The sequence below is a fragment of the Plectropomus leopardus genome, chromosome 9 (assembly GCF_008729295.1).
Source record: "Plectropomus leopardus isolate mb chromosome 9, YSFRI_Pleo_2.0, whole genome shotgun sequence".
Classification (NCBI taxonomy): Eukaryota; Metazoa; Chordata; class Actinopteri; order Perciformes; family Serranidae; genus Plectropomus; species Plectropomus leopardus.
In genome coordinates this window covers 24,479,825-24,503,142 of record NC_056471.1, presented here as the reverse complement: position 1 = coordinate 24,503,142, position 23,318 = coordinate 24,479,825, and the positions used below count along the sequence as shown (strand labels likewise).

Here is a 23,318-nt window from a genome sequence, read left to right as displayed (position 1 = left end):
GACATTGACTTCTCAATGTCTAAATCTTTTTTATTGTTAAATGAGGACCAATCTTTCCACTTCAAAAAGAGCAAGACTTATAATTTCAGAAACCTTTCAAACTTTTTCAATACCAAAGAACTACTAATCTGATTCATCCTAGCGTTTGTCAAGTGTCCTCACTAAGCTAGCTGTCACAAGTGATGGAAATCACGATCGATTCATGTTAAGAAGAAGAGAATCCATTAAGGCCCTGCTGTTCATTTCTACACACTGAGAGTAATTACCTTTACAGCTTACGTCTTTCTCGGTGTGTTTATGAAAAGATTAGGTGAATGGATTAAATGAACTGGAAGACACTGAAATTGGATACCTCTCCTTGCCAGGGTCCACGTGTTGTATCACGCAGACACACAAATTGCAATGGAATATTATCAGCATGTTCTGAAAACCTGCTTCCACGCTTGTTAATTATAATGCGTGCAACACAAAGGCACTTAATGTGTAGCTTTGCAGATGGAAATTCCTGGCTGTAAGGACCCCCTGCACCTCGCCGACCCTCGTTTTGTTGAAATTAACACAGCGGGAGGTAAATCTTTCCATCTGTGTTTAGCAGATAACTTAGCTATCAAAGCTTTTTTATATACCAGTTCTCGTGTCACCCAAAGCAAATACAAAACTCCAGTGAGTGTTAATTCTCTCATAATGTTTTCTTCTATGTATATAATGGTGTTTTTGAGTGTTGGACCAGCAAAAGATTTGGCGCATACAACAGAAAAGAATAAGACATAGTGGATTTTTTTTTGTCTTTAGAATTGTTTTTTGAAGATATCATTCACGTCGGCATCTAATTGCTTTTTTGTATTAAACTGAAGTTCTAATTACCAATTTAGGGATTACATGCTAAATTTTAATAAAACAAATGGCTGATTGTTCCTCTGCTTCCAGAGCTGTTTGAGTACGAGGTTAGAATCGTCACGGTTAGTTAGTTCACAGTAGCATTAGTGGCTTACTGTTCTCCCCCCTTTTTTGCAGCAACTGTTAAAAATGAGGGAAGAATTAAAACAGCGTGAGGCAGAGCTGGAGAAAAGTTTGGAGGACAAACAGCAGCTGAAGAACCAAGTGCAGACCCTGAAGGAGGGACTTCAGAACCTGCAAAACACACACACAAATGTAATGCAGGTGAGTTTGACAGAAAACACACTTTTGTCAGATGGGATTTCTGAGAATGAAGAAAGAGAAAGACCATGTTTCCTTGTTGGGTTTTACTAGTGTACTGCCTGTTCAAAATGTGCTCGTTCAAAACATGCCTGTTTGGAACGCGCCGATTGCTCGGCCTGTGGGATTGCTGCGTGCATCTTTTTCATGAACTGGTCATACTGAGAAACGTTTTGAGTACCTCTCCTACTACTGCCAGAGCTAGCATTTCTAATAAGGAAAGGCAGGAAAAGCAAAGCAAGACAGCGTTTCCCCGGAGCCCCTAAATCATTGAATCCCCCCGATGCACACACAGAAGTCGCAGCTACTCACGGTCAACAACACTGGTGAAATACACTTGATCTGGGCATACAGAGTAAATTTTGAACCCATTTTGGAAATGTTGTTGTTTAGACTTAGACTTAGACTTAGACTTAGACACGTTTATTTATCCCACTTGTGGGAAATTAACTTGTCACAGCAGCCGTGTGTACAGAAGAAAAATATATAAAAATATCAATATATACAAAATATAAAATATAAAATATACAAGAGTGCAAAAATAGGCATGTATCAAGAAGAAGAAAAAAATGTACAGGTTGTAAATACAAAAGTCAAAGATATACCAGAAAAAAAAAAAAAAAATCAAAGATATACAGATTAAACAAGATGCAGGTAAGAATGTGGGAGAATGAGGGAGCACTGTTGTTGTGTTGTAGTAAATAGTAATAAGGATAAGGATAATTAGGCAAAAAAGTGACATGTGCAGAGATACAACTGGCAGAAACTTTTGATTGTAGTGAGTCCAGGTTAATGTTGGCTCAGGCTGGTGTTGTATAGCCTGATGGCCGATGGAAGGAAGGACCTGCGGTAGCGCTCCTTCCTGCAGCGTGGGTACCGCAGTCTGCTGCTGAAGGAGCTGCACAGGTCTCCCACAGTCTCATGAAGGGGGGTGAGAGGGGTTGTCCATGATGGATGTCAGCTTAGCCAACATCCTCCCTCTCACCCACCTCCTCGATGGAGTCCAGGGGACAGTCCAAGACTGAGCCGGCCCTCCTGACCAGCTTGTTCAGCCTCTTTCTGTCCCGCTCTGTGCTTCCACTGCCCCAACAGACCACAGCATAGGAGATGGCTGATGCCACCACCGAGTCATAAAATGTCCTTAACAGAGTCCTGCTCACACCGAAGGACCTCAGTCTCCTCAACAGGTGGAGATGACTCTGGCCCTTCCTGTACAGGACATCTGTATTGTGTGCCCAGTCCAGTTTGTTGTTGAGGTGAACACCCAGGTACCTGCACTTCTCCACGATCTCAATGTCCAGGCCCTGGATGTTCACCGGTGCAGGCTGAGGTGGTTTCCTCTGAAGTCAATCACCACCTCCTTTGTCTTGCTGGCGTTGATGCTCAGGTGGTTCTGTTCGCACCAGCAGATAAAGGAGGTGATGACCTCCCTGTACTCCAGCTCGTCCCCCTCTGACACACATCCAACGATGGCTGTGTCATCGGAGAACTTCTGGATGTGGCAGCTGTCAGTATTGTGGGTGAAGTCTGATGTGTACAGAGTAAACAGGAACGGGGAGAGCACTGTACCCTGTGGAGCCCCCGTGCTGCAGACTACCACATCAGACACACAGTCACTGAGCCTCACGTACTGCGGTCTGTTGGTGAGGTAGTCGATGGTCCATGCAGCCAGGTGACGGTCGACCCCGGCTCCCTCCAGCTTTCCCCTGAGCAGGGCAGGCTGGATGGTGTTGAAAGCACTGGAGAAGCCAAAGAACATGACTCTCACAGTGCTCCCGGGGCCCTCCAGGTGCGAAAGTGACCGGTGCAGCAGGTAGATGTAGATGACGGCGTCGTCCACACCGATGCCCGGCCTGTACGCGAACTGCAGGGGGTCCCTCGCGCTGCTCACCAGGTGCCGGAGGTCGGTGAGAACAATCCTCTCCATGGTCTTCATCAGGTGAGAGGTTAAAGCCACTGGCCTGAAGTGGTTGGGCTCCCTGGGGTGCGAGGTCTTTGGAACAGGGACCACACAGGAGGTTCTCCAGAGGAGTGGCACAGAGCTGGTCTGCACAGTCTTTAAGCAGTCTGGAGTTGATGCCATCAGGGCCAGTGGCTTTCCTTGACTTTGTCCTCCTGAGCTCCCTCCTCACCTGGTCAGCAGTAATGGAGAGGCGGGGGGTGGAGCTGTGGTGTGACTCCTGCTGAGTGTGGACGGGGGTGGAGTGTGTGGATCTGTCTGGTAGGGGGTGGAGGGGGGTGACATGGTGTGAGGGGGGGCTGTTGGTGTCTGAGGTGACATGGGGGGAGGGGGGTGGCGGAGGTGTGAATGCCCACACAGGTCAGGGCTTTGGTGGGTGGGGGATGGTGAGGTGGTGGAGTCAAATCTGTTGAAAAACTCCTACAGTACATGTTCACAGTCTGCAATGTAAATCCAAAGCTCATAATTTATCTAATCACATTGTACAGTTCAATCATGAAGCCTGAGTGTTCACAGTGTATGTGTAAAATAGATAACAGAGCGTCGGCTCCAGCGGACCATTCTGGCTGTTTACGATTGTCAGTCATGATATGTATAAGTTTGTTTGTTAGCAGAGGTATCATTCACAATAATATAGAGACAGATGTCTCAAAAAGAACTTAAAAGTCCACTTCTGCAAAACTGGCTCCATCCAAGTTCTGATATCCTCTCTGTCTCTCTCTCTCTCTCTCTCTCAGTCTCCCTTGCTATCTCTGTAACACACACACACGCGCACACATACTGGAGTTAGGAAGTTAGCAGCACCAACAAACTAGCTGGGTATACACATAACTATTAAGTGAGTAAGAGAAAAAAGGCCTTGACCTTGGGGAATTCATGCTACAACTGTGCGAGAGCCTGACAACCACTGACTACAATTTCTGGCATGTCAGAGATTCATCCAAACACATGACACCTGGTTGGAAGCAGTTGATTGGGGCATGACTGGTCCTGTCTCCCCACTGTACACTGCAGGTGACATAAGCCGTACAAATTAAAAAATCAGGCCAGAAACGTTCTCAAATCCCACCATATATGCCCAGTTTTTGCAGAAGTATTGATTTCAAACAAAATGTATTATTTGCAGTGTTGACATAAGCCACAGCTGTTATAAAGTACAGCATGATATTTTACCGGTAACATTACTAGTATTAGGGTTAGGGTGACGCTGTTCCTGAAGGTCATCAACTTATGCTCACTGACTCCAGAGAAGTGAACGGTTCAGTTTTAACCTTAGTATGTTCAGCATTCAGCAGCAAAAAGGAACTACTGTCAGTGAGCCACAGCTGCAGAGCTGTGAAGCCCCGCCCCCACGACTGTATAGAGAGTCATTTACTTGTTAATCCAAAGTTTATTAACACTGACCGTGTCGTGCATTGAAATTGCACCAAATTTGACATTGCACATCCTTGGGTCCACAGCAATACACCCAAGAAGTTTGAAATACATCGGATGAACGGATCTTAGTGTGAAGGACACACAGACAAACTGAGCTTCATCGTTCTACAGTTCGATATGAAAGTTCATTTCTGGGTGACTCTTTGCTTGAAAGTGAACACTATCTAATTTGCACTTTGATAAGAAAGAAATTAGTTCAAGATGAGTTTCAATGCATGAAAGATATTGGAGAAATAAATCACAGATAAACAAAAGGACAGGATGTGATGGTGGTAATATGTAGTTTTGGGGTCGAGAAAATGACTGAATAATTTGAACTAGTTTAAAACTTATTTCAAAGATCATCAAATATCCTAAAGTAGCTATTTTGGGTGCATCTTTATGATATCATCACTGCGGGAGAGGACCTACCGCAGAGAGACAGACGATTTCTAACTTCAGTCAGTGCTCTGGTGTTCCCATTCTCCTCCCAGGGAGCTTAGTTCATTCTTTTTTAACACACAGTATAATCGGCTATTCAATTTCTAATTTCCATCCAGAAATCTTAAAAATGCAGCTTTTACGTTTTAAGTGGCTCAGTTAAATGACTTCCCTTCATTTAGCTGCTGTTATTGTCCAATAATGCATATAACAGAAAACATATTTAACCAACCAGCTGTCCTTTGTTTGCAGTAAACTTGTCTTTTCCACAGTTTTAAGTTTTGCATTAGTGTAACAATCCTTCAGTGACAGTTTATATTGACAAAGATGTTCACACAAGGCTCATAAATGGTGGCACTGCAATGTGGCTGTACAGTATCTTAAGTACAGAAACAATTAGTTTATTAACCTATAAGTCAGCTGGCAGAAAACAATTTTAAACATTGTTTTTTTTTGTTGTTTTTTTCTCCTACGGGACAGTGAACTGAGCATCTTTGGGTTTTAAAGTGCTGGTCAGGTAAAACAGCCAACTTGACAAGATCACCTTTGACTCTAGGAAATTATAAGATTTCCGACTGTTTTCTTTAAATTTAATGATATAATGATAAATTGTAAATTGGTTGCTTAAAGCTGCAGTATACGATTGTGGAGAAAGATAGTTGATTGTTGAGTTTCAATCCCAGGTTGTCAAGTACCGATATTTGAGGACCTGGGAATAAGACTCAACAATCAACTGTCTTTCCCCAGAATCACATACTGCACCTTTCATCAGTAATGAAAATACTTGTACATTTACACCATGCTTTATTATCCATGATATGGCCTGCAGCAGGGTGTACCAGCTGAACATAGATAGGAAGTAAGACTGTCAACATTTACAAAATTGTAACTTGTTAATTTTCCTCAAAACTGTCCTGTTTCTACTTGCTCTACAACTCAACAAAATTAACAATTATCAAAACATTATCGCAGGTCATGATGTTCCTCAGTTCATCCTTCAGTTTCAGTAATGTGGAAAAGAAAGAATAACTAGTAATGTGAAGTTAAAGACTTTCAGCAGCATTTATTTGAAAAAGAGACAGTATGTATGCTGTCAAGAGTAAACCACTAGCAAACTTTTTTTTTTTTAATTTAACCCATATTTAACCTGTCGCATTGATATCAATGATCTCCTTTTAAAGGGAGACCTGGCCAAGACAGCTGAATAGGAATAAGTTACAAACAACAATAACAACAATAAAAACATAATAGGACATACAGTTATACGCAGAAATGTCTAAATCACCATCGCACAATAACAAGTACCAACAGATTCATTCACGCTTGTACTTATGAAACATGATAAAATGCTTTCAACGATTCATTATTGATCACATCTGTTGTACTTGGTGTTTTTTACTAATGAAGTTTTCATATTAGATTCATTCGATTGATTCATACCTGCTGGCGTGGTGTCTATAAAGGCATCAATTAAATTAAACTGAGACTGTCTCATAACCAGTTAAAAACCTTTTGTTGTTACGTTAAATAGTAGTTTTTCTCCATGTTTTGGTGGTGATGTGTACCATACCAGAGTACACAAGTTCTCAAGACCATTTTTCAAATTTATTGGGGCACAGGTTGACAAACCGTGCCCGGGTACACAGTGTTCACACTAATTAAATGAACTGCACTTTGGGGTCAAGTGTACTCAGATCCAGGACCCGGTCCTGGATGTGAAAGCTCCCAAAGTTAGGATCACGTTATCATGCATAAATATGGCCATGAATTATAAAAACATTAACAAAGTAAAACTACCATCTCTGAATAATGAATTCTTCCAAAGTCAACTCCCCAACCTAGTGGTGCCTGCAGCAGTTCCCATTTCACTGGTGTACCCATCTGTTCCAGGTGACAGTCTCTGTACAGCACAACACTGAGCGTTAACGTTGGTGCATGTCAGCGTCATCATAAATGTAGAGGGAGGTAGACAGTCACAGGAAATACGCTCTAGGTAAAATATTGAAGAAAACTTCTTTCTCACTCTTCCAACATTAGATGCTACCATTTTTCCCACCATCCCACCACCAAAACACTTAACCGTCTCACAGTTTTTCAGTTCTGTCTTACAGTCAGGTGTTTTGGGAAAATAAATTAGCATGGGTCATTCAGATTTATCATTTATTGCCGTGTTCTTCATTTCTTCACGTTTAGATGTTGGAGCTTTGACCTCGGGGGGGCATGTGACGTGATGTTACGTGATGTTATGTTATACAAGCATGATGCTGTAACTGTGTCACATGTTACATGTCTTGGCATTATGTGCCATCATGGGATGATTCAGTGACCTTTTGTAAGCAGTAGAGAAACAATCCTGTAAGACTTTTGTGCTCCGCTTTACCCATTAATAACCACTGACTCTCTCCAGAGAGAGAGGGGGACAATTTAATTGGCTTCTATAATTCGGTATAATCTCTCCAAAATATAGTGTATAAATTATATATTTTGCTCCCAAATTCATTTAATGCTGTTTCCTGAGTGTTTGAGACAGTTTCCACCACAGCCCATATAAACATTGAAACAGTTGTTGCGCACTGTATTCCTTCCTCTTCTTCATTACGGCGAGTAAAACTCCCTTCTAAATGCGCCTCCACTGTGAGTGTAATAATACACTCCGAAGTATAACTATAGTTGATATGAGGCTTTAACAGTCTGAGTTAGATCAATCAACTGAGTGGCTTCCAAAGTTAAAAAGTCTTTTGAGTTTGAGATTCCCTTTTTGTATTGCTGTCCCTCCACTGCAGCTCAGCACTGAAACACAGTCTGTGAAAACACAAAGAGGGAATTCTGTATTAAAAAGACTAACTTTGGAATTTATCCACTTGATTTGTTTAACTGCTGAAGCCTCATATTACTTTCAGATAAACTTTGGAATGTATTTTTGCACAGAACTAGGACTGCAGTGGATTTTGTCCCCCATCACTTACATTGCTGGCATTTCAGAAGGGGATTTTTTAATAACCAGTGTGAAGAGGAACAATTATCACAGCAAGCGAAACCTGTGTCACATGTACATATGGGCATGTGAGTGGGAAAATGCAAAACTATCCGTTAACCTGCCTATTGGAGGTATAAATCTTAAGCAGGAAAATTTGCCACTTTTTATGTGGATGTGCAGCAGTCTGGTGTAGTGGAAGTTCCCTGGAACAAAAGTGCAAATTACACAAAACATGTCAAATACACACAGTTGCAGAAAATAAATTAGTCTCACATCATCTTTAAAAGTCTTAAAAATAGTCTTTATTGCAAAAACACTCGAATCATCACATATAAACTAACTGCATTTTCCTTCAAATGTGTGCTCCTCTACCAGACAGGATGTTTTTTTTGTCCTTTTTGTTATTTTGTCCACTCCTCTGTTCTCACTGCAGCCACATCAAAAAACCCAGAAGGAATCCTTTCATTTCCGAAATGGAAACATATTCAACATGGTCGGCCGCAGTCAAATTGTTTCCTTATTTGTCTGCAGCTGAGATATTATGTGACACCAACCACCTACGAAAACCCAATCACGTTCCCTCATTCCTGAACATTTTGTCCTTTTGGTTACATCAGCACAGTCTGCGAGGCAGTAACTAAGACATCACATTGATATCAATATGTACACGCAGTAATAGTGTGATCACCACATGAGGGGATATTACCTGCAGAACACGTAAGAGGTAAACCACCGGTGCCGTCTCCGAGCTGTTATACATCATCAATTAGAGCCTACGCTGCTTCATTATTCATCCATCCCAACATCCCATTTGTTATTTGATTGAATGTGTTGCTTACATTGAGGCATGTTTTTCCCAACAGAACCCCATCTACTATTGATCAGAGGCGAGCTTTTCTATGCTGCTAAATACATTGCAGTGTGATCTACAATCTTATTAAACAATTTCAAGTTTCAAGGGTCATTTTTCTCTCTTAGACGCGTCATGTTTACTAATGTTTCAGGTGTTGTCCCATATTCCCAATATTCAAGCGCTAATGTTTGTTAATGTTCCTTCTGGCTCGGCATAATGAGAGGAAGGGCTGTCATTAAAATGAGCCTCAGGTTCAATCGCCTATTAAATTGGATAATAATACAAATGAGAGACTCTCAATCCGCGCGGGGAGCTGCTCCATGTGTTGTCTGTTTGCTTTGAGATGCACGAGCCGACGGCAGGTTTTACACGTAACGCAGAGGTGAATTAGTAATTTGCCAAAATGTCTCTTCCTTCACATCAACCCGGACTGACAGAGTTGTCAATAGCACGCTAATGGTGATGAGTTTGATAAGGAATGTGTCGCCACAGCTGTTAGCTCTGGGAAATATGCTAATTAAATTCCTGCATGTGGGCAAACATGAATCATGAGAGGCAGTCTCATTAAAGGGAGAAAGAGAAATCAATTTTTGGGTGTAGGTTTCTTTGAAGATTAGCGGTCGTTGTGGGGTTATTTGTCACATTTAGGAGATCTTTTCATGCCATCAGTTATCCTTCACTGGTCCAATCACAGTTCCTGCTGTTGCCAAGCTGTCACCACACATTACTGGACTGACACAATGCGGGTCGTTGAGGCTTTTTTTTTTTCTCATATATGTTTTAGCATTGCCATTAGTGATTATTTTCATTATTGACTGATCAGGTGATTCTTTTTTGTTAATTAAAGGTGTACTTAGTATTGCATTTCTATCAAGTTGGGGGACTTGCAAGAGACACATTAGAAGAAAAATGGTCAAAACCAAAGCAGCAGAGGTTGAGATATTCTAATATTTAGAATAGAGTTGAGTAGGACATAATAGAATAGAATGAAATAGATAATACTTTATTGTCCACTTTTTGCACGCCAAAGGTAAATGTGTCTTTGGTTTGTTTGTGCAAGATCTGCTATTAAAAAGGGTACTTTAAAACACATTGACATAACATTTTTTTAAAAAATCAAGTTTAGTCCCTCCTTCATATGTGGCTAGCTCCAAAAAATCAAGCCTACACTTTCTATAATGCAACGAAACAGTGTCTTTTCACACCCCTCCTGACTTGTAAATGCCCTCAAACTTGACAGCCACTGTTTTTTGTTCAGACTCGCTGTTTCGAATGTTAAAAAACTCCCCTCTCTCTCTCTCTCTCTCTCTCTCTCTCAAACTTGGACCAAAATCTGATCAAACAGTGAAGTCAGGCAGTACTTATTGAATATAAATCAAGATCATTGTACTGCACTGCCTATTTCTCACCTAAAACATTTTAGTCTGAAAAAACTGAGATCAAACAGTCAAGCTAAGCAGCGCTGATCAAATATAAACCAATATTCTGTGATTGTCTTGAGTATTTCTCGCCTCAAATATTTTCAGAAACAAAGTTTAGATTATTGTTTAACTGTAATATGAGATCATTTATTACCAGACAGCTGACATTGTTTCACACATATGGGTTTGTTTCACACATATGGTATGGCCTGGTGTGGTGCAATGCATTCTGGTAATTGTAGGTTTTCTACCTCCTGAGCACTCTGTTAAGTCTGTTCCCTGCAGCACCGATTTAAAAAGTATTTGCATCTGTCAGCTGTATGGATAGCCCAGTGTTATACAAAGGCAATCTTTCCAGCCATGAAATACTTCTTTAACACTGTTGATGTCATTATTCTACAGCCATTACATTGTGCAATCAACATTTACTTCATAATGATAAATTAAAGCAAAAAACTTGACTATTTACACTACAACACCAGGGGTTGCAAATAACAACAGTATAGAAACTAGTAAGCAGCTGAGCAGAACAATGAAATTGAAAAGGTAGTTTATGATAGTACATGTCAAAATCTACTCTTGATTGTTGTACAAAGGCAAAAGAACAAAGAGACATCTTGGTTATTGAAGTTTCACTGTGAAGAGGTAGCTAAGCCCACTGTCTAAGGCTAAAGGCGTACTTCGAAACAAAAAGGTTGAGAACCACTGAGTCTAATCAGACAATGGAGTAATCATTTCTGCACTAATATATTCCCAGTAAATCAGAACTCACAAAGTCTTTAATTGTTTCAGATTTATTAGCTGACTGTTTTGTGCCAATTTTGATTAAAAAAGAGTTAATTATATCCATATGGATTTCAGTGTCCCTGCTTCCCTTTGAATGTTGAAAATCAGCACATTTCTGGACATTATTCTAAAAATAAACAAAGCCCGTATTTGTCTGTTTTTGCACACCATGCTGTGTGCCACCACACTCCCCCCGTCTGTCTACATTAGTGCTTAGCTTGTTTCTCTGTGGCTTTTCCTCATATGTTTCTAATGTGCCGCAGCTGGAGATGTCGACGCAAGATGACAGAGGCAGCGAGGAGAGCGCTAATCAAACCAGCGTAAGTGGAAAAAGGTTGCCCCCCCTGCTCCTCTCCAGATATTGTATTGTGTCCTCATTCTCCCTTCTCCCTTCTTCCTCCTCCTCCTCCTCCTCCGACTCTCCTCTCTAACCTCTTCCAGTGGCATGACAGATCATTACAGGCCAATCCAGTTCACTGCAACTGCATTTGTCATTGAATAAATCACCCAGACACAACTAGGCTGGAAAATAAAGGAGTCATAAAGTCAAAGTGGCTCTCACATGTGTGTATGTCTACACACCCACACTCTAGCAGAGAGTGATAGATTAAAAACAGAAAAGGGCCACCCGGCATCCCACACCATAAGTGGAAATAGTACACACAATAGTATGTAGGACAACAAACAGACAAAAACTCTTCTGTTATTCCTCTGCTATGTTTCTGCCACCTGTCAGAGATCTGAAACAAACAGCTTGATCATTTCCCTTCCAAGTCTCTCCCTCTCTCGCTATTTGTTCTTCTAACACTCGTCTCCTTTTTGTGTCTCCGTGTGTGACACACATTTCATCCCTCTATCAGAATTATAGCTGCTGGCTAAAAATTCTCCCTCGCCTCATTATCCTCATCCTCATTGTCTCTCCGCATTAATGTGTTGGTGGTGAAACTTTCTGATGCGTTCATTCTCGTTTGTGTTTGTCTTTTTATTGTGTGCCATCTATCAGCTTATGTTTAGGCTTGTTTACTTCTCGCCAGCCACAGTCAAAGTGTGGCTCGTAGTAGATTCATTTAAGGTAACAGTGTTATTCTGTGTGTGTGTGTGTGTGTGTGTGTGTGTGTGTGTGTGTATGTGTGTGTGTGCAGGAGGCCACAGTGTCAACGGTGGTGTCCTGCAGTCAGGAGAAGGAAGGTCCTACAGAGAAGAATCCACCGAGTCCTGTCCACTCTGAGAGGGAGGCACTGCTAGTTGGTAAGCTGACACAAATCACATTCTGGCACTTCTAAAATCACTAATATGTGAATGTCATATTTGCTATATTTTACCTACAGTGTAAAGTACTCAGTGGTAGTAGTGGTAACCACATATGTTATTATGCATTACCATGAATACACATCTTTTGAAGTTTCCTCCATGTTTTCTGTGGCAGCTGGTTTGTGGTCATTTCAGAAACACAGTCCCTTCAAAAATATGAAAGTGAAAGGATACGCACATTTAAACAGGGTTCCTATGGTCATGAAATTCCTGGAAAATTTATGAAAATAGAGACACTTGGGGCGCCCAGTAGCTTATTTAGTAGAGCAGACGGCCCATGTACTGAGGCAGTGTCCTTCCTTTGTTTGATTCCAATCTGCGGCTCTCTGCTGCATATAATCCCCTCTCTCTCCCCCTTTTACGCTTAACCTGTCCTATCAAATAAAGACAAAATGCAATAAAAATAATGTTTTAAAAAAAGCAAAACTGGTAGGCCTACTGTTTTGGAATTAACTAAATGTTTTAGTTATGAATACACACAGAACAAAAATTTGAAGGTGCTAACACTTTTTTTTCTCCCATATTTCACAGGTTTAATTTGAAGAACTAAGACTTCTTTCATGCACACAATAGATATATTTCTCTTAAATGTTGGTCACCAAAAATTTAATCTGTGTTTGCCTTTTCCAAAATAATCTGTCCACCTGACAGGTGTTGCATATCAAGATGCCGATTAAACAGCATCATTACTACACAGTTGTGCCTTGGGATGGTCTCAATAAAAGGCTACTCAACACTCCTGTGTTTTGTGATCAAAATTTGAGATAAATATATCTATTGAGTGCATAACAATCTTTTAAAAAAATGTCAATCTTTACCTTAAACAAAGGTGTTGCATTAACATTTTTGTTATGTTTCTTCTGTTGTTTTGGCTAATGTTTCAAATGTTCATTAAAATCCCCAAACACACTATGCAATATAAATTCCTTGTATTAATAATCTAAAATGTAGCTCTGCACTGTGTGACTGTTGAAATTTCACTAACATCACATGATACACATTGGCATACACAGCTTGTCAGTGGCAGGAATGTCTAATGAGCAAGTAAAGTTAGCCACCCAAAGCATTATTTAATTCAACTCAAACATTAATAATGAAACTTAAGGTATAACTGCCACTTATGGCAGCTGCAGAGGGCTAGTAGTTGCTTATCTGAACATGCCTAGGAAGTGCATGTTTAATAATGTATTGCTTTTGAGCCACAAATACAATATATGGCTCAAGAGAGGCAGACCCAAGTGGTACTGGATGTTGGCTCCGTACCAAAACGTTTGATGATGGCAACATGGGGGGAACGACTAGTCAGCCACTCTAAAGGGAAAAAGCATCAAGACAGCCCGACCACTGCGAGCACCAGTATAGCCTCTAGAAAACTTAAACCTACCTATTTTAAACTACTTTAATAAAGTCATGGAAATGGGTGAAGTATCATGGCAAAGTTATGGAAAAGTTTTAAAAATTATTGGGTAAAAAATGTGTGGGAACCCTGTTTAAAGTGTCTGTATGTTTCAAAAAGAACATGTTTTTTTGTCTGATCTGTCTCAATTTTGTCGAGCATGTCGAAAAGCAAACGTGTTTATACCTGTTCTATATTGCTGCGCTGTTTTGGCTGCACCGCACTGCTTCCCTCATCTCTTATGAAGATGCTTTCAAACAGCGGGCGGTTGCCTTCATTTTGAATCGGCAGAAGTAGTGCGCAAAGACAACGGCACATCTCCCAACTACCTTTGATCCTACCAGTCTGTACACCACAGGCTGCTGCTTTCCACCCAGTACGATCTGATTATGCCGCCAAATTCTGCAGGTTGTCTTTTATAATAAAGTAAATAGCAATATATATAAAATATATATAACAAATATTAGTGGGGTCACATTGCTAACTACTATCATAAACATAGTTTATTGTCCCAGACCAGGTAATCCAACTTTGAAGCTGATTTTGCTCCTGTAGCATTTTTTTTATTGATCCGTCTGATCTCTGTGGGTGAACAGGTGTATGATTCAGGGAACTGAGATACAGTTAAAGTCAGTTTTGCTTCCCTCGCTGTGGTTTCCGTAGTTGCCATGGTCACACAGCGAGCCGCCACAGCAAGCTGGAAAAGTTGAAACATCATAAATTTTGAAAGCAGCTAAAAAAGAGCTGTGCACGGTCACGAGAGCGGCAGCCTCCCTCTCCTCACCTGCAGCTGCCGCCGACCTCAGCGGCACATCTGCCTCTCTGTTTATACAGAAAACAACCACTCGCTGTCTGAAAGCAGCCTCCCGTCGGCCTTCATGGTGTGGCACTTTCACACAAAAAGTGACAGAAGTAGTTGTTTGAACTGTGAACAAAAGGAGCTTGAGAGTAAGGCTCAAAACCTGCATACTTTGACTAAACACCTGATCTGTTGCTGCATAAAATGCAAATTATTGTGTGAGAAAAGCTGGTGGACACAGCCCCAAACACCCTCATTTTAAGTATAATGAGGACGAAGGTGGGTGCATTTTCTTAAATTTGTGTTGAATGAAAGTTCCATTAAGTAATTGGCAAAGCATAAACCTGAGGGCAGGAAGTAATACAGCATTAGTTAATGTTTGGTTTCTGGGCTGCAGGCATTGTACTTGATAGATATTTGAAAGGTCTGAGAATAGTGGGAAAGTGGGGGTCAGGAGGGGCTTAGAGCTCAGTTTTGCCCAGGGCTCTCCAGCAGATTACCATGGCATTGTTGAAAACTGGCAGCAGGTGTGAAAGCTGTAAGAACTCAAGTGAACATTGTTGTGGTGCCTTCAGATACAGCATGAATGCATGCAAAGTTGTGAAAATTCTCAGAGATTTGCCTTTAAGGTGAAATCTCATCTGCTGCTGTTGAGAACAACCTCCTAATTTGCATAACACTGTAAAGCAAAACCGGGATTCACATCAGATTTGGAAAAATCCAATAGTCTCTAGGTGGGTTTCCATTACAGATTTGCATAAAACTTGGGCAATATTTTCAAAATGTTGATAAAACACAGATGACTGCATTTCTGATGATATTATGTGACTTTTCCTCTGACAATAACATTCCAAGAAGCATGGCGATAGATGTTCAAAACATTAGCAGGTTTATTTCTGTTACAGCCGCCGCACTAGCTCTCTCATTATTTCCAATCGAAGGCGAATATGAGCGATAGTGGAAAGACAAGTATACATATACATACAGTGGCCACGTATCAGGGATTTCTGGGAAGTGATATTCCGCGATTTCACAGAGGAATTTTGCTTTATGTGGAGTTATGTGATGTAATAGCACTCTTGCAGCGCCTGCTGCATCATGAAAAAAGGAGACAGTTCCTACTGACAAGTGCAAAGCCATAGCATCATGTGACCTATAAAAGCAAAAAAGTGTTTCCATTGCAGTTTCATGAAATGTGGCTTTTTTGAATCCCCTGAAATACCACCTCATGCAAGCCTAAAATGATATATGGGTGTTTCTTTGAATTTGATGGCTTTCCATTAGATGTATTTTAGATACGCAATTTCGATTTGTGCAAGACTCAAAAGAGGACAGACAGGAGGAGATGTGGTGTAAAATACAGAAACAGAGGGAGTCTTAGGGAACACAATGTTCCCTAAATGTTTTATAAGCAGGCGGTAGATGATTGTTACACAGAGTCTTCACATTGAAGCCTGTAACAACTTCACAAAAGGCTGCTGTTTCAAAATTAGGGAGTGCATAAGAATGTAGCATTAGCAAAGTGCCAAAGATTTTTTTTTTAATTTATGATTAATTCTCTCTCAAAATCAGCTGAGGGGAAAGGCATAGAAACTACTGTTACCGCATGCAGTGTGCAGCACACACACCCTCTGCATCACCTAACGTTACCCCTACATGGAGCAAACATATGGAGAAGGAATATATATTACAACCAGAAGAATTGTAGGATTAATAATAAGTTTTATAATAATAATAATAACTTCTGAGTTTACAAAGTCATTCAACAAACAAATTAAAGCAGAAATGGGGTACACAGACGGCAATACAACAACAGAAAGCCAAACAGTTCTATTGAGCATAAGCCAGAAGAAACTAGGGTAGAGTTAGATTAAAATTAAAACCACACGACAAATAATGCAAGATGTATAATGTTAATATAAAATAATACAAAGAAAAAGACCAAAAACAATGACAACAGAGTCAATAAAAGCAATAAAACTGATAAAAAATGAAATAAAATAAATAAAACTTATATTAAAAATGTGAAATCAATAAAAAATAAAATGATTACATGTTTATATGGTTATTAGGCACTAATATTTTGCTGCTGAACAGATTATCAAAGATTTACACTACCCTGTTTCAACCTGAACCTGAAAATTCCTTCTGATCAGGCCAGTGTGTTTCAATAGAGGTGTTTACATGAGCTGTTTTGTCCTGATGGGGCTATTATTCTGATTATTAGTGGAATATAAGGCTGCATGTAAACCCACCTACTCACTCATATTTTGGCAATCTGCACACACAGAGTGGGCGCACGTAGTTACAGCAGACATCTGTATTAGTAGTTTGAGAATATCTTCATTGGCTCTTTTGAGGCAAATAAAAAACAGAAAGGAAAGCCACTCCAGTGGGTGATTTCATGCAAATAAATCAACATGAAATTCTACTTGGTATTGTATCTGAATGGACCATTAGACTCCCAGTCAGTCTCTTATTCATTGTCAGTGGAGCAGCTTCGGGCTAGCACATTGTTTCTGGTCGCGTTATCGACTGACCTCCTGCAGGGGGCAAAAATGAGAGTCTTGAAGTAGTAATTTCCTCTTAAGAGTCTGAAGTGATTGTGATATGGTAGCTCTGGTGTTTGAGCCAGTGGAAAGCTTTGTGACTTTTACGCTGTGTGTGTTTGTTTCTGTTGGTCCCTCTCTGCTTTATAGGTGGTTAGTAAGCAGAGGTGGAGGATTATCTCTCCTGGCCTGTGTGTGAGCTGATAGCAGATGGTTTGTTTGAGCTGGGGGAGAATATGGCTTTGATGAGAGACAACGGCATCAAAGCTGTCATTAAACACTCCCTCTAATCTGGAGCCACAATATACAAGAGGCTCTTAACAGTACTGGGACTGTGGGAGAAGCCACTTGGAGCTTGTGTTAGACTCACTCAGAGGAGAGAGGGAGTACATCCTTTGGCGGTTAGACAATTTTTTGACAGGTGACAGGATCTGGAGGCATGTGGCATGTCTCTGCTTTAACATCTTTGCATGACTTGTTTTTTCTTCCTCAGGGATCATTTCCACGTTCCTGCACGTCCACCCGTTCGGAGCCAGCATCGAGTACATCTGTTCCTACCTGCAGCGTTTGGACACCAAGGTAACAGTCATGCATGAATCAAAGCTGCGGAGTAGATTAGCAGAGCCACCCTTCAGTATCACTCTAGGTTAGATGCAACCATACACACGCTGTCAGACCCCTTACAGGGCTGACGTATGGGCCTGTTGTGAGCCAGAGTCCTGCTGTGTAGAAGAGATGCAGCCCCTCAACGCAACAGTGCTCTTAAATGCTTTTAGAGCCCTTTCCAGAGGAATGGATGCTTGTTTAGGAAAGTTCCACAGGTGAGGCTGAAGCACTTAGGAATACTTAATCACCCATTTTTTAACAGTTAGTCACCTGGTGTTGTGTTGAGGTTGTAATGAAGAAAACGTTCTTTTTCTCGGATGTCTCCGCGGTGAATGAAGAGCCCAAAACCGGAGAGAATCCCTGATGAATTAAAGTAAAAGGGAGCCGCATTTAACAACAGCAAAACTACATCAAAAAACATCCGTTTACAAACCCTCACACAACTCATGCAGTATAATCCAAGTCTCATTTATCCTGTCATATGCTCAGTACTTCTCAAACACTCAGACATTTCTATGAGGAACTGAATGGAAAGTGAAAACTCAGCTAGTCAGACTGTATTAACAGCATTTTACCTCACTGAACACTGAAGCTGCTGGTCTACCACTGCCTCACTCAGTAGTTTGTGTTATTATGTTACTTTGTTGTATCCGAAACTAAACTTTTAAAACACCCAATTCACACAATACAAGCCCATACATACATTCTGTGAATGTTTATATTTAATGTGCAATGCAATGCTTTACAATGTCTTATTTATGTTTACTTACTTATGTATTTAAGCATGGTAATTTTTTTATTATTATTTATTTATTCTGCCCAATCCTCGTGAGTAATTATGCACAGGACCACGTGAGCCGCCAGTGTGCATCTTTGCCCATGTACTGACGTCTCTAACATACTATTACTGAAATACTACTACTAATACTGAGTGCTGCTTGTTCCTGTCTGTCAGTTTGTGTTTGGTCTGGGTAGACTGTAAAACTGAATTGCCCTTCTGGGATAAATAAAGTTGTCTGAATCTGAATCTGAATCAATTCCACAGACTAACTACCTGATAAAGGTAGTGGTAGACCAGCGGCTCGAGTGTTCAGCGAGGTAAAATTATTGTTTTTGTCAATGGAGTCTGACTTTGAAGAGAACATTAGAAAAGTTTCACTTTCCATTCAGTTGTCTGTCAGGACTGTTTGGGAAGTATTGAGCATACGACTGGATAAATGAGACTTGGATTAAACCGTACGAGTTGTGATTGCTGTTGTTAAACTCAGTCGCCTAAGACTTCAGTTCATTAAAAATTGTCTTTATTTTTTTGATTCTCCATTCACTGTGGAGGCATGTGAGAAAAACAATAATTTCTTCATTAATTCAGCATAACATGACATGAATAACTGATATACAAATGGTCATTTGAGGGTTAAAGCATTGATTTAGTTTCAGTAATTTTGAAAAGTGGTGTTGATACTCTCATCTAACTCTCACAATGTAAACAGACTGGAGCTAGATGAAAACTGTGTACCTTTGTAATCTCATTAAGATCTCTTTTGCGAGAGATGTCTACTAGGGATTGGTTTTGCAAAATATCCGGCCAACATATTTCTCATCAAATGTTTTTACATAAAGTAGCAGCCTTGTATTTATCAGACTGTCTGTGGTTAAAACGGCAGATGTCACCTGTGGCCGATTAGATCAGCTGCAGATAATCAACATTGTTTCTGTAACAGCTGAAATGAAAAGTTTGGCTGTTCTCTGGTTAAAATGCGCTCTGCAGCTGGTGTCTGTATGCAGCCAAAGATTGATTGTGAGTGAAAAGACGCATGACTTCATAACACCACTGCACGTTTTGTGTTTTTGTAGTTCAACAGAGACAAACTGAGGGGCCGCTCTTCTTCTAAAAATGCCCTTCAGTATTTTGAATCAGTAGTTTGTGAAGTACAGTAGGCTGCAGCTATTACATGAACATTCATTAAGGTGCAAGTACAAGCTAAGGTGTTTCTGCCTTCTCAACCAAGAAAAAAACGATTCAAAGGAAACATTCAACAAGGAAAAAAGCAGATATAGGCAGTCACACAAAAACCCAGCATCAGAAACAATAAGACATCTCAGAACATATGTTTGGTGAAAAATAGAATCCAAAATACTTCAAAAACTTTTAATTTAAACTTTTGAGACAGTTTATCTCACTTTTCTATCCCTAAATGTCATAGCTGTATGTCTGGCTAGTTGCGTGATTTCCCTGGATGCCGGAACATATTAAAACTAGATCCCTCATTCTGACACTCGAAGCCAAACACCACCCTTAGTTTCCACTCCGTCTGGCAAAGCACAGCTATTTTATCCCCATCTTTCTGAGGAGGCATTTTAGACGTATTATCGCTCTTCACTGCCACTTACGCGAGGCTTTCAAAAGGCCAACTTTCAATGTCACCTCCAAAAGGTAACACTGAGATTAATGGCCATTTCTGCTCCCCACCCCGACGAGGAGACCTTCAGAAAAAATGGCAGATGTCACCGCTCCCTTTACAGTTGCAGTCATCTGCCGAACTGAAGATTAAACATCTTGGCTGAAACCTTCAGATTTCAAGCTGCTTAAACTTCCTCATTATTAGGGAGAATTAATTTGTCAAAAACTTTGTCTCTACAAGTTTGCCCCAAGAAATCACTGTTCTCTTTGTTTGAATGTGCTCGTCAGCACCCTGACTCATACTCACACATGCAAAGAATAGAGCGTGACGGTCTTTTCTCTCATGCCTTTTGGGCTTTTTGTCAAGTGTGTTCACGTGTGTATGTCAGCGTACGCCCACGCCTGTCTGTCTGTGTGTGTGTGCGAGTTTGCCTGTGCATCTGTTGTTCCCACACTGACTCTGCACTACACACATCAAGCAGCCCACAGAGTTTTGTCAATATCACGGACCAGACTCTCCCAGCAACAAGCCCAATCCTCCCTGCTTATCTGGTGGCTCCACACACAGCTCCATTGTCTGTGATGTCACAGCAGTCCTATCTCCATGATGGACCTTAATGCGTCCTGACATCAGCAGGGCTCAAACAATCAAGTTATTAATGCAAGACACTGGGTTGTCTACGGCAGCTCGTACGGTGGATTTTGACAATGTCACCTCAGGACATCAGTTGACTGATGATCCTCAGCCCACTCAAGCGCAGTGAGCCAGATTAAGCGTAGTCAGGTGGACACTATGCCGTCACACCCTCGCTATAAATTCACTTGTGCTGTGATTTTCTCATTGCAGTCGAGGTGTGAGTACAGAGGAGGTGTGGAGTGTGTAAAAGAATAAATTGTGGACGTATGAGCAAAGTTAACCTACCATAAAACTTCAGTTAATAAGGCTAATATTTGCTTCAATCCCTGACCTCAACAGGCTTATATTTTGGGCAGGCGTCTGTATGGGACGGGCTTTTAATTTCTTTCGCACAAAACTTGCTCAGCAAAGATGGAAGTATAATCAAATTATTTATTTAACCCTTTGAGCGACAAAAGAAGAAATGACCTAGAGGTTTGAAAAAATCTGTGAAAAGTACAAGAAAACTACCTGAAAATTAAAAAAAAAAAAAAAAAAAGAGAAAGAAAAAAGAAAAATTAAAAAAAAAAAAAAGCAGTGACCTGGAAAAAAAAGCTTAAAAAATTTAATAATTCTGTAAAATAATATATAATTATGATAATTATGAATATAGTTCACTGAACATTTTTCCTCAGGTACGAATTGCTTCACCTTGTCAATGTGGACTTCATGTTTTGTAATGTAATATAATGAATATGTATATATATATAGACAGATAGATACATGCACTTTATGATCATGAATGAAGATGAGGGAGGTGTCACTGTTTTCATCCATCAATTAAAAAAATGTCTAATGCACTTGATATTTGTGACTGAGCAAGCAGCAAGAAAAGATCATTTTATATTGATATTGATATTGATCCCTTCCTAACATTGGGCTTGTCTCAGTCAGAGATTTCATGACAAAACAAGAGACGTTTGCATAAATGAGGTCAGAGTTACTGTATATGCTGATACTATGTGTGGAGCCTTTATAACAGACAGCCAGTCAGCATACTTACTTTAGTTGAAGCTGCTTTATGTATTTTTAATATCAGAATTTAAGATCCACACCAATGCCTACAAGGTTTTTCAAAAGTCCATTAAAATATGATGATTCAGTCAAAAAACAAGCATCAAGGTTCGAGGATGATTAAAACTGAATGAAACTGCATCGACAGCCAGCAAGCGATAAAGTCCCTGGTGACACGCTGTAGACCAGAGCAGCGTCTGCAGCTTTCAGAGATTTGATTGGCATTCATACAACAACAAGTGTGATAATTCTTTTTCCAATTCTTAAATAAAATCGCATTGTGTGTGTGTGTGTGTGTGTGTGTGTGTGTTTCAGATTAACACCAGTGAGGTGGAGGCTCTTCTTTCTCGACTGCCCTGCACCTTCAGACAGGAGCTGACTGGCGTCGGAGCCAGTCTGGAGAAACGCTGGAACTTCTGCGGCTTCCAGGGCATCAAGAGCACATAGACTCTGCCCAGGACGCTTCTGGGACATCATAGAGACAACAGACAGATGAGACAAAATAGGGACACCGTAGAGATGCGAAAGACACAGTATAAAACTCGCAAAATATCAAAGACGGTGGACTGTACCTGACTGTATAAGGACACAGAGGACTGAGCACAGATCTCAGATCAGGAGGGAATGTTACATGAGCATTTCAGGGACGTAAAAACGCAGCATTTCCAAGGTAACAGGAATGTTGACACCAAATCGCGGTGACAAAGTCTTCATGAACTCTCAGTTTCTTAGTGTCTGCAAAGCATTTTTAGACATAACGACTCTGCAGTAGTCGCAGAAGACCACCGGCTCCTACAGTCACTGGATTATAATGTAGTTATCGCCCACGTGGGCCGGGGCATTGTGCTTTCTGAGCCTGCGACTGGCTCTGTATGGTGTCGGTGTGAGCCAGGACCACAGGGCTAACCGAGGAGGCTTATCAGGGTCTAACTGAACACTCCAAACCTCCGAAGCCTTGGGCCTCCCTCTCTTCTCTTTTTGCTGTTCCTGGTTTGTAAAATAGATCAAAAATGGATATATTTCTTCATTTTATGTAAAGGCTGTTACCAGTTGCATAGAATCATTTGTTGTAATACACTGTAAATGCTTGGATGATATTTTTGATTATAAAAACGACGTTTGAGTATATAAAATGTTTGAGCTAGTATTTTTGGCTGGACTGCAGCATGCGAGGCCAGTCCCATAAACGTGAAGGTCTGTCCGTGAGTGAGTGAGAGAGGAAGTCGCACTGTTGGTCGGAGTGAGTGATGACCTGAGTTTTGGTGTTTCCTCATCGGCCGTTGCTCTTGGGGCAGGCGCATGGATATATAAAAAGAACTGGAGACAGCGTTGGAAGTGGGACCCTGTTCATTTTTATGACAGTTGTTTAGTCGTGCATGAAGCCAGAAAAGCTCTATATCCGCAGTAAAAAAATGCCCGGATCTTCTGTATCATGTGGCCCACAGAGCAAGCACATTGAAGACTTTTTGCCGCCGAACTGCTAACTTTAGTTACAGCGCCAGGCTAACATTATCA

At 40.7% G+C, this 23,318-nt stretch overlaps 1 protein-coding gene across 5 annotated transcripts in view; it reads left to right on the top strand.

Moving 5' to 3' along the window:
• The window catches only part of enox2 (ecto-NOX disulfide-thiol exchanger 2), a 240,416-nt gene extending 217,502 nt beyond the window's left edge, over nt 1-22,914 (top strand). For all 5 annotated transcript variants that reach the window (XM_042492832.1, XM_042492831.1, XM_042492833.1 and 2 more), the window contains 5 exons: nt 1,015-1,161; nt 11,315-11,371; nt 12,194-12,299; nt 17,600-17,685; nt 22,119-22,914. In XM_042492832.1, the coding sequence (XP_042348766.1) occupies nt 1,015-1,161; nt 11,315-11,371; nt 12,194-12,299; nt 17,600-17,685; nt 22,119-22,250 (528 nt within the window). In that variant the 3' untranslated portion in view covers nt 22,251-22,914. The remainder of the gene's footprint in view (nt 1-1,014; nt 1,162-11,314; nt 11,372-12,193; nt 12,300-17,599; nt 17,686-22,118) is intronic.
• Nucleotides 22,915-23,318: the final 404 nt, after the last annotated feature.